The sequence below is a fragment of the Lactuca sativa genome, chromosome 5 (assembly GCF_002870075.4).
Source record: "Lactuca sativa cultivar Salinas chromosome 5, Lsat_Salinas_v11, whole genome shotgun sequence".
Lineage (NCBI taxonomy): Eukaryota > Viridiplantae > Streptophyta > Magnoliopsida > Asterales > Asteraceae > Lactuca > Lactuca sativa.
The window spans coordinates 285,368,432-285,380,788 of record NC_056627.2 but is presented as its reverse complement, the minus strand read 5'-3'; the positions used below and the strand labels follow the sequence as shown (position 1 = coordinate 285,380,788).

The 12,357-nt window shown below is 34.9% G+C and overlaps 1 protein-coding gene across 1 annotated transcript; it reads right to left on the bottom strand.

The window, feature by feature from the left end:
• Window positions 1–783: 783 nt before the first annotated feature.
• On the bottom strand, window positions 784–11,628 carry LOC111910238 (pleiotropic drug resistance protein 1). The gene is made up of 23 exons (XM_023906036.3): window positions 10,900–11,628; window positions 10,664–10,784; window positions 10,470–10,558; window positions 10,288–10,372; window positions 9,991–10,150; window positions 9,796–9,872; window positions 9,562–9,615; window positions 9,367–9,457; window positions 8,994–9,295; window positions 7,695–7,976; window positions 6,692–7,008; window positions 6,144–6,304; window positions 5,971–6,074; window positions 5,748–5,898; window positions 5,491–5,669; window positions 4,745–5,077; window positions 4,381–4,671; window positions 4,209–4,292; window positions 3,986–4,119; window positions 3,232–3,459; window positions 2,145–2,316; window positions 1,813–2,067; window positions 784–1,267 (listed from the first exon to the last, which is right to left on the bottom strand). Exons 1-23 carry the CDS (start codon window positions 11,247–11,249, stop codon window positions 1,010–1,012), a joined length of 4,278 nt encoding a protein of 1,425 aa, XP_023761804.1. The 5' UTR covers window positions 11,250–11,628; the 3' UTR covers window positions 784–1,009.
• Between the last annotated feature and the right edge of the window lie 729 nt (window positions 11,629–12,357).

Sequence of the window (12,357 nt, the reverse complement as noted above, 5' to 3'; positions counted from 1 at the left end):
GGCAACAGGTACAATTAAACACAAAGGTATATTTTAAACATTTATTTATTATTGATTTTTGAAGGATTACATTGTTTTAGGGACAGACACAAACTCCCAAAATCATTATACTAAACTTTAACAGCTTCTTTGCAAACTTCCTTCATACTTGGGGGAAACTCTTCCACACTCATCTTCCCAAGAATACATGTATTTTGAAAGTCAACATAATGTTGGTGAGTGCATGAGTTTTTATATTTGAATTCCTTTAAGAATACTTTTCTTTTGTGAAAACATTTCTTATTTATTTACATAGCCTTCTATCCTTTAGGGTATCTTTTATAAATATTAATTACTATCTTTTCAGGATATCTAACGATCCTAACAAAATTTATTTGGGAATATCTTTTGTTAACCCTAATTTACTATCTTTTAAGGATTTCTAACTATCCTACCGTATTTTATTTACCATACCAGGCATCCCTATTGGTAATCTAAGCGTTAAGCTAATTTTTAATGTATTAACGTGAGCCATTATAATCGACGCTACGACCGTAAATGTACCCCTAATCACGATGCTTCATCGGACGTCAAATAGTTACTTATATGGAAGGTATCATGTTGGGATTGTAGCTATCAATCGCACGTGGGGTTGTCATAGCCCCGTATAGATCTATACATAACATCCTAGCTCTCACAAGATTAACGATTATTGGTATTGCGGATATGTTGAATTTTTAAGCGAAACCTCAAAACTATATTTAAAAAATGAACCATTTTATAATTTAGGAAAAAAAAAACAAATTCCACATAATGTTTTTCACTTTAAATACAAAACAAAAGGGAATTGTAGAATTTCAGAATGTTTGACTAATCTTACACCAATTGATCTCAACTGTAATCAATGACTTATATGAGATAACTAATCTTACACCAATTGATCTCAATTGTAATCAATGACTTATATGAGATAACTCGATCATAAATCGTTTTATTCAAACAATATTATTTCTCCCTTGACAATGGAGTTCTATCTCTTTTGGAAATTGAAGGACTTGATACAAAATGAAAATATAACTGCAAAAATAACCACGAATCCCACATGAACACCCGCCACAACACCAATGAAGTCGTGTTTAAATCCATAATAATGACGCAAGTACTCCTTCACTGTCTCCCCATTGTTGAGCAGGCTGTCAAAGTCCCCTAACTGCGAAACAACCAGACCGTATTGTGTCCATGCCATCGGATCTGCCCAGTAGTACCATCTCCACCACACCGGAATTTTCTACAACGCATGGTAAATACATTGTCAGAAAATCATAGATATTTTTTTTTCTGGTTTTGTGTAAAAAATGTAAGTTTCTTTTTCACTTAATATTCTAAATAAAAGAGACTTAATCTAGTAAAACAGACTTGATTAAAGAGCACTATTTAAAAGTAAAAAAGCTCTTTGTGGAAAAGAGTAAAAATATGAATAAGCATCCATATATGGCATAGACCTCTATAAGGATCAACAAAAGATGTCAGGAAAAAACAGGTCAATGTCCTAGTCGCAAGTGAAAAAAAAAAAAAAAAAAAAAAGGTATTGAATGTGGATGCTAGGTCTAATAAAAAAAACTTCAAGAGATTGAGGCTTTCCATTAAACTCCAATTTCCTACAAATTTCCCCTGATCATTTATATTGAACATCATTTGGCAAAACAAGTATGAAAAAAAAAACTAAAAAACAAAACTAAAAACTAAAAAACTATAATAAAAAATAAAAAATAAAAAATAAAATAAAAAAATAAAAAATAAAAAAAAAAAAAAAAAAACTACAAAGGGCCTTACAGGTTCTGGGATGATGTATCCCGAGAAGAGATTCCAGAGCCCATAAAACGCAGCAGCAACAACGGAAGCGATCTCCGTATTCGGTGTGACTGCGACCGACATCATACCGAAGTATGTCATGTAGAGCAAGCAACAGAACATGATGAACATGAACCAAAAGAATTTTACAACCGTCCAATCAAATCCAATCATTGCATACACTATAAGCCCGAAAACCACAGCTTGGGAAAAGATATAGGGGATTTCCACAACAACCTATGTATGAAAACATGAAAAAAATGTTAGGATTACAAATGGTAAAAAAGACGATGCATTAAAGTTATACGAGTTACCTGAGCAAAAGCATACGGCAATGCAGAATACATTCCAGCAGCTCGTTCTCTATAAAACACAGTTCGTTCTATGTCCACCACAGGCTGCACCGAGGATGCGTATACGATTCCTAAGAAGAGAACCGATGTATAGAGACAACCCATCGCGTCATTCAAATTTTGCAAGGTGTCCCTAACATGTATGTATGTCTTAGTTATGTGGTGTCCTTGATTAGACTCAAACATAGATATAGAGATAGATGGACAGTGTCTATAAGCTGATGTGCGATCTTAACACAACCCCATTGAGTTTAGACTAGACGTTGGCTTTAATACCATGTTAGCTATGTGCAGTCTCGTATTTTTATTCCAAAGAGCATTTGAGGGGAAAAGTGAGACTTGCACATATATAGAGGTAGGTGAGACCATGTCTAGCCGAGGTGGAACTCTAATATATATATATATATATATATATATATATATATATATATATATATATATATATATATAAGGCTGAGTTATTGTGCTAACCAAAAAAAGCATGAGAACTATCCAACGGTTCAAAACTATGCGTCAATAGTCATATAGACTGCAGACGAATATGAATTAGCGGTCATATGAACTGCGGACGCATGCATCAGCAGTCATATGGACTGTGGACGTATGCATCAGGAGTCATATAGATTATGGACGCATGCATCAGCAATCATATTATTGACTTTGGATGCATATAAGCAGTGAATACAGATGAACATTCTTAAATGAAAAAAAAAATCGTCAAATCTTTTTTTAGCCTAGATATATATGGTTTAGACGTTGTATTTTATTAATGTTTTTGGTTTTGATTTTAAAAAATGTTGTTTGGATTAGTAATTTTTAAGTTCTTACGCTTTTTTTTTGTTCTCAACAGAACTTGAATATATATATATATATATATATATATATATATATATATATATATATATATATATATATATATATATATATATATATATATATATATATATATATATATATATATATATATGTGTGTGTGTGTGTGTGTGTGTGTGAAAAGTAAGTATAAAACTAAAAAATTGTAAGAGAATGTCTTTTGTTTGTTTTTCACCTTTTACCTCCAAGATCCCAGAACATAGATCCCAGCATGAGTGCAGTGATGGTGGTGAAGGAGAAACGAACAGCAGTGTAAGGCTGGTTCCTCCAATATGAGCATCGTTGTTTCCATAGACATGCACGACATTGAACGAAGAACGGCTGCGAGAATTGAGTAGTGAAATGAAGGTCGCTGGAACCAGGGCGTGGTTCACTTAGTTCGGCAATAAGAGCTTTGTTTCTCCTGCGAATTTGCTCCAATGAGTTAGGAAGAGGTAATGAATTGTTTCTATAGTCCCATGTGTTACATAGGACATGATAGAGGAGAACAGTTGTACACATTTGGACGACGAGGAACGATGACAACAAGACACCAATTTTATTTTTGTGTCATCCAAAAAAGTGGAACAATGTTGGACAGACATTTTCTCGATCTCTCATCTTTGAAAAAGCCGTTAATGCCAACCATATCCTCATTATAAAAAAATAACTTTGAAAACTTGTCTAGTCCAGTTCCGTCTGTGTATAAACACTACCATATATATGACTGGACCCACTTTCTAGCACCATTTTCAACTATGAGGATGATGAGACATTTATGTCTTCTTTAGAGATGAGAGATCAAGAGCAAGTCATTGTTCCATCTTTTTGTGTGAGACAAATATTCCAAGTCAAAGTGCATGCCACATGTAGGATAACGTGTTCAGCCCTGTGTGTAGTTACTGGCGGCTATAAAGATTGAGCTATTATGGTGTAACACTATTACTCACCCATAAAGTTCCGAATTCTTGTAGATGTCACTGAAATCGAATCCCAAAGCTTGTTCTTGGGACGAAGTACTGACTTCCAACATCCAAGTTGCAGGGTTATAACCATCTTTAATTTTACTAACCCCCTCAATATCCTGGTTCACAAAAACAGACAGATTTGACCACTCCGCTTATTTATTGGTCTAAACTTGATTAAATCTACTCAAATGTGATTGTATATTACCTCAAAGTACTTGATCAATTCGCAAGAGTTACGACCAACGGGTCCAACATATATCTCCTTTCCTCCTCTTTTCATTAAGAATAACTACAACATTATTTGGATGAGAAGTTCTCTTAAAGGTTAACGCGGTTTATATATGATGAACCAGATGTAATGAATTTTATAAATGTACCTCATCAAAAGCTTCAAATATATCAATGCTTGGCTGATGAATTGTACACACAACTGTTCTCCCCGTGTCCACCGTGTTCCTAACAGTTCTCATCACAATAGCAGCCGCTCTAGCATCAAGACCGGAAGTTGGTTCATCCATAAATATTATAGATGGGTTAGCCACCAGCTCAACTGCTATGGTTAACCGCTTTCTCTGTTCAGTTGATAGCCCGTTGACCCCCGGCAACCCTACTAATGCATCTCTCAATGGATTCAGTTCCACAAGTTCCATCACCTCATCAACAAACATCTAGAAGCAAAAAGGTGCCATTAGATCATGTTGTTATTAATCACGGTTACTTTACTTTGCCCATTTTTCTAACCTTTCTGGTGTTTTCGTTAACATCAGCTGCCAACCGTAGCCATGCCGAGTAGATCAAAGATTCATAAACTGTAACATGAGGAGAATGGATGTCGTTTTGTTCACAATACCCTGAAATCCGAGCAAATGTTTCTTGTTTCTTTGGATACCCAGATATTCGGATGTCACCTTCTATTAGTCCTCCTGTTTTTCTACCTGCAAGAACGTCCATAAGCGTAGTTTTACCAGCACCACTAACCCCCATTAGCGCGGTAAGAACACCAGGTCGAAAAGCTCCACTCAAACTCTTGAGCAACACCAATCGATCTTCACTAACACCTTGCTCTTTCATTTCCTACAAAAAATTTCAAATGGGATGGTTTAATGAAACATTATTATAATAGCAAGTATTAATGTTCCACATCAGCTAAACACGTCTACCACTACATATGTTGGAGACTCTCCTTTCTCCTCAAGGGTTCTTGTGGATGGAAAATCCAGTACTCCCCATACGTAACTAACATGGTATTTGAGATCAGGCCTAACACCTCGAGAGCTCAACACATCTAGTCTAATCTCATTGAGCCTCCGTCTCAGAGTCATGTTAGTGTCCAGCATGGGAACATTAGTTTCCCACATTGGATTGACACTACCCTACTGGCCTCTATATATGTTGGAATCCCATCTCTCTCATTAGAGTCTCTTTTGGAAAGAAAATAAAGGAATTACTCTAGCTACATAGCTTACTAACCGCAAGAAACACGTTACCTGTGGCATATTAACGGAGTACTTGATATTATCAAACGTGATACAATGTGGTTCGAATGGAAGTATCATTCCTTTTTTCTTGTTTTTATTTCTGCCGTTTGTGGCCATGGACGATAACTCAACGGGTACCACATCACTTTCTGTGTGTTCTGTTGCATTTGCTTGGGTTTTATCATAAGCTGTACAGTTTGCACACCAAATATCACACACTGAATGCATATTTTACCAAAATATACCGATACCAAGGAGCCACTTACGGTCAAGAAATTGTAAACACAGCACGTAACACAAATTGAAGATTAACATGAACCCAATCAGAGCCCCAAATGCAATCCAATACCAGTAAGTTTCCGCGAACAATCCTTCATAAGTAACGATAAATCTCCCCAGTGTTGAACTGCCGAAAGGCTATGAACAAATAATCCATCTTAATGACATGTATCATTGTAAAATATAATTTGCGTATAAATTAATAGTTACCTTGTTAAACTTATGTCCGAGAAACTCATTTACCACGATTCCATTCAGAGCATACATCATTGGTGATGACCAGTATCCCCAAATCCACCAATTTTTTACTTGGTCTTCAGGAAGAATAAGTTTGTTAGTTTATTAAAAAGACAAGAGGATTTCTGAACAATCTATATTTTTACCTCGTGATAAGACGAATCCACCCAAAGCAAAGAGAATAAGGAGTGCAAATGCACCAAATGTGTTTGCAACAATCAAGTTGCGGCCTGCGGCCGCGATCAATCGAAATAATGCAGAAGCCATCTGGTTAATGACCACGAGCAGTAAGAAATGCTTGAGAAATCTGCAAAACATTAAATTTTGCGTTCTTTTCAATGAAATGGAGTATAAAGGACTCATAATCTGTAATACATGTTGTTGCATAAAAATGGAATTCAATGATAAAAATTAAATATCCTTTAAATTCTTATTTATATTCAGATACTTTTTGATATTGTAAATATACATAATTGAATTTTTAAGCTTTATATACATCAATATGTGAATGGAACCCCTAAGTAAAATTTATCAAAATGGAATTTGAAGGATTCTGATTCAACTGAATTCCATAGATTTTGCAAAGAATTTGGTTATAAAACAAAAAGCCGAACTGACCCTAAAATACCGGTTTCTTTAACAAATGAAAAACCAAACCATCGGATTTTCAAAGCTGTTGGGAAGTAGGGAATACCTCCAAAAGTTGGGATCAAATCCTATTACATAGTAAGTGAGTATTGTCCAAATCGCGGCTTCCACAATCGAAATCGGAATCTTTATAATCCAAGTTGGAATAGCATACGCCCATGTCGGATAGAATTGGAAATCCCGTTGCCTGTAGAATACTGGGAGCTTTGCAATCGTCATAGCAATCTCAGCCAACCCATTAAACATGATCATTGTGACACCAAAGAACAAAGCACCAATGTATAGTTCTCCATCTTCGAGCCCAGATCTATGCATGTTAGTTCGGAGAAACACAGTCATGGTGATAACCGCCATAATAGTTAGCTGAAATCGAACAGAAACAATCAGAATTATAAAGAATAAATCATCATGCTAGTTACACATGTGGAGCCCTAAATGTTGAGTTATAGAGTATAATGGTTGTCCGAAATGACGCCGCTATGATGACCAACATAACATATACAGTCATAGAACAATTAGCCAAATTACAAAGTGTTATCTCATTTCCATGTAATTGTAAACCTCATTATGAAATTAATAGAATTCTCTCTAGTTTGGCAGTGGACGTTGCACAATTACCTTAATCATGTGAACCACATAATTCTTATGTTCTTTTATTTTTCTCCACATCTTAAACTCTAAGTGTGTGTTGATCGAAAGTCTACTACTAATGTTTCTATCTAAAAGAGACGTTATGAAAAGATGTTAGATTCCAACATATACATAGTTAGATAAAATTGTGTCTGTCTAGCCGACATCGTAAAACGTAGGACACTAGCTAACACGGTAAGACGTAGGACACTAACAGGTATCTTGTTGAGGAGATGCTAGATGCAATACCTTGTTATTTGGATATGTTAAGTCCTAGATTCTCTCCAAATTAAAGAGAAAATATCCCTTAGGGAGAGAGCATGGACTCCAACATATACAGAGAGAGCGTGTCTAACTATTGTAGGATATTAACACATCAAATGACAGACATAATGAAAACCGACTGCAATGTTACGTACTTGTGTTATTTTGAAAATGTAGATGAATGAGTGTCTTTTCATGAGCAATATTTCTCTATCGACACAAGCTTTCAAGAGCTCCTTCTTGTTTAAACCAAACTTCTTGTTTGTAAGAGCTGCAGGATGGCTTTTGCTTTTGTCATACGGGATTGCAAGTCCGTTTCTTAGGCGTTGTCCTACATGAAATGATTCATATGCTTGAGCAAATTCCTTTGGTGTCACAAATCTATAATCATCGTGTCTTCTTGTCCAATATTGTTCCTGATCTTTCTTTGATGTCACCTATAAAAACAAGAAACAGATTGAACAACTTGTTGGACTCTTATGTTGCGCTTGTTACACACGAGAAGTTTTCTAGGGCTACTTTTGATGATGGTAAAAAGGCAGGAATTCACATCTTTTGTATAGTCAAAGGCATGTCCTCCTTAACAAACATGTCTTATGGAATAATGGCACCATAGATAATGCTTGGAAAAATGCACATAAGTTTTTATCTAGGAGGACTTTTGGAGCACACTGACCCATGAAAAGGGCGGGGCAAATTTCCATCATTTGGAGCTCCAATTTCGACTTTCTCTGATTTTCGTTATTTTTATGTTTATTTTTTTACAGTAAATCGCATGACCTCGGAATTTCCATCGATCAAGTGCTATCTTGGGTAGGAAATTTCAGTATTTTAGATATAATTTTGAATTTGAGAAAACCCACCAAAATTAGCAATGTCTTGTATAAGGAACCGTTTTTTTTTGCCTAAATATTAATCTGAAATATAATATTGTGCTAAATTCAAAAAATGATAAGGTCCTTTGATTAACTGTGTATTATAGCATCCTACTTTTGTCTGTTTCTTTACAGCATCGTACTTTCAGTTTTTTTTCTTGTTAAGCCATTGTGTACTTATTTACCCATTTGTACTAATATTGTAATTTCAAGTTTTTTTCATTTAGGACACATTATACTTTGGGAAAAAAAATTTTAAAAATTTAAAAAAAAAAAACAAATTAAACCCTACGGGATTTGAACTTGCGTCAACCCCATTTTGGGGTGCATAATTTCCAAGTGATCACCACTAGGCCACCTTGATAAAGATTTTTGAAAGTATACTGCTGAACAAAATGAAAGTAGTGTCCTATATGAATCAAATCAATAGAAGTACGTTGCTAGCTATTTTTTGTATTTAGCCCAAAAGTATTTTCCTCATTAGTTTTGGTTTCACTTTGTGTACTTTCATCCAACATCAACGTCGTTCCATGATGCTAACAAAGATAAATACAATCACGAGACACGGGTGATACTTACTTCTTGCAGGAAATCAGCAACACCTTTCCTCTCAGGGCAGCGGAACCCCATAGTTTCAAAAAACTCAAGCACATTTTCACGTGGACCCTGATACACGATCTGTCCATCGCTCAAAAGCACAATGTCATCAAACAAATTGTATGTCTCTGGTGCAGGTTGGAGAAGTGATATGAGCGCTGTGGCTTCAAGAATATGAACATATTGCTTAAAAGAATTCACTATTTGGAATGTTGTTGAACTATCCAAACCAGTAGATATTTCATCCATTAGGAGAACATTCGAAGGTCCAACGATAATTTCACCTGTAAATTTTCATCAAATTAGTGGAATAAATCATATCCACTTGTGTCTTTTAGAAAATTCAATGTTTTACCTGTTGTAACACGCTTTCTTTGGCCACCAGATATACCTCTTCTCATCCCATCTCCTACCATCGTATCTGCACACTCCTCTAACCCCAATATCTGCTCAACAAACAGTTTGTGTTATAATTATTCTTCAGCTTTTTTTTTTTTTTCTTGAATTTGCATATATTACGCGTTAAGATAGAAAACATCATATAACATACCTTGAGAGTGTAATCCGTGACGACACTAGCTTCTTGACCTTCCGCTGCAGCAGCCTGTATGATAAAAACCAGTCATAATTCTATTAACGGATTGAAATGAGTTATCAAAGTAATTGAGTGAATTGATTTAAATTATTTAAATGCTTACACCTATTTTCCAACACCATACTTTCGGTTATTAGTCATGGAATTAAACTTGTTTCTTTCTTTTTAATTATAGATGTGATTCCATACCTTCATATAGATATCAATATCAGGATCCGGTTTAACGTTTGCGCTTTTTTCTCTTCTTGACAATTCAGCCAACATCTCTGCGTTATATCAGACAAACCCGATATTTATTTCAGTGTTAAAACATATTCTATCTCTTCAAATATTGGAATATGATTTCTTGGACAGAGATAAATTTAACATGTTGCTTAAACTAACCATAACGTGATCCAACCCCTTGGCATCGGGCAGAGAAAGCCAATGTTTCTCTAACAGTCAATACTCCAATGTGAACATCGTTTTGACTGATATAAGCAGATGTTCTCTCAGGTACAAACTCATGCAACTCGTGACCATTGTACGTCACCTTTCCAGTGCTCTGTGTTCAAAAAATCAAATACTCGTGAAAGTGGAAATTATAATTTTTTATTACTAAAATTTATATATTTAGCAAGTCACCCCACTAATACAACTTTTTCACACTTACACCTTGTTTAAATTCAATTCAATATTTACCTGAAGTCCCTTACCAAGACGCCCAGCTAAGGCTAACAACAACGTTGTCTTCCCCGAACTTGGAGGACCCAAAAGTAATGTCATTCTGAATATGTGAAAAATTAGCAAAAGAAATGGATTTATAAGTTTGAAACAAATGAATTGATATAAAAGCTATTGGAATTCGTGTTCTTTCTTCTAACCTGCCAGGTTTAATTACTCCACTAACATCATCAAGGATAGTTATATGCCTTTTCGTATTCCGTATCACATGAAAATAACTCAAGAAACCCTATTGGAAGTAAACAAATGGATCAAACTTCAGATATATATGAAGGTAGAAATTGATAAAACTAGGTAGAAATTATTGTCAGCAGTTAATTATTTTCATTTTTACCTCTGCGATATCAAGGTAGAAATTGATAAAACTAGGAAGAGCTCTGCTTCCTGTATTAATATCCGCCTCCACAGTCAGATGCTCATATCTGACTTCAATCGTTGGCAATTCAATCCCAACCCTGTAACATATTTAATCAACCCATGAAAGATAAGCCGGATATTGACCTTGCACGTTTGTTCATCATTGTAATAATCAGAAAATCAAGAGAATGATAAAGGGGAAATTTCAATTACCTATCAATTCTATTTCTGAGCCTCGTCAAGAACTGCTCATTATCTTCATCTGCAGCATTAACAAGCCGATCAAGTAACTGTTTTCGCTCTGCAACTCCAAGATTATCAATATCGATCTCTGTTGTTTGTCCAGTTGATCCAAACAAAAGACCTTTCTTCAAACGGTCAAAGGTGGGTAGTTTTTCAAGAGCAGCCCATTTAAGAGCTTCTTCATCGCTTTCTTCACGAGTAGATTTTGAGAAAATATCAATGCCTGTTCTTACACTGCGACTTCCTCTTATGCTCCCTAATCGTCTGCTACTACTAACTCGTCTGCTACTATTAGCTCTATATATATCACTTCTATCCATTCTCACCCACAATTAGAAGGAAAATTTTTTGGCGTTTTTATATCCAATTTTGATGTGGGTTTTTAAAATTAACGGAAAAATCAAATGGGGTTCCAAATTTTGGACATTAAAAGGAGAAAAAATAAGAACAAAAAAGGGCTCTCTTTTAATTGATCGAAAACCGTAACAACTCACCTCCTTTTGTAATGAGAATTGGGGTTTTGTAGAGGCTATAGGGACATGAAGGAAGCTTATAGCCTTATAGGGTGTTTAATAGTAAGGTGAACCGCAAAATTTGAAACTTCTGGCGGGTTTTAACCAGAAAATCAAAGAATAATAAATAAATTTGCAAGAGGAAGATACTCGTTTGTACCAAACATTACACGTCGTAGGATATACCAAGATAGAGTGATATTCTAGGAAGCTTAATTTGGAATTGGAAATATAGATGTTTAAAAAACCCTTTGTATAAATTAGTGTGTTACTAAGTGGAGACGCTGTAAAGTCTGCGGCCCATCTCTACAACCTTCTGCAGTAGAAAATGTGTACCAAACGGCTGCAGAATGTAATAAGAAACGTGTTGTTTTTTTTAACATCTGCATGCTGCTGCAGATATTAAAAATTTAAAATAAACTGATTTTATAATCCGAAAATAGTTTTTTTAATACCAAAAATTTGATAATGTATAATATTTTGGCAACAATTTATGATATTTCAGCAAAAATAATGATATTTTAACAAAAAAAATATATTTTAGCGTAAAATAATGATATTTCATCAACAAATTATAATTATTCAATAAATAAACAATTAAACAAGTATAAACAAAAAAAAAAAACAAAAAAAAATGTGAAATAAGATTTCATCAATATGTAATCAATATTTTAGCAAGAAAAAAAAGTTTGGAAGAGGTAGGAAGAGGCAAAACAAGTGTTGCGCCAAGAAGAACACGCGCAGAGGTTTTTAAATCCGAAGATTTCTGAAAAACAAACAGCTGCGAGATTAAAAGTGTTGCGCGTGTGTTGCGCCGCACAGCAATAAAAGGTCTAAAGAGGTTTTTTCCAAAAAAAAACAAACAACCCATTAGTCATCTACAAACATCACTACAATACCAACTTATCTTTCAATT

Excerpts from the sequence above, each read along its gene's own strand:
- LOC111910238 (XM_023906036.3), bottom strand. The coding sequence starts at position 11,249 with ATGGATAGAAGTGATATATATAGAGCTAATAGTAGCAGACGAGTTAGT. Across the intron at positions 6,305-6,691 it reads TTTGATCCCAACTTTTGGAG|ATTTCTCAAGCATTTCTTAC; the intron begins GTATTCCCTACT and ends AATGTTTTGCAG. Across the intron at positions 2,317-3,231 it reads TGGGATCTTGGAGGTAAAAG|GGACACCTTGCAAAATTTGA; the intron begins GTGAAAAACAAA and ends CATACATGTTAG.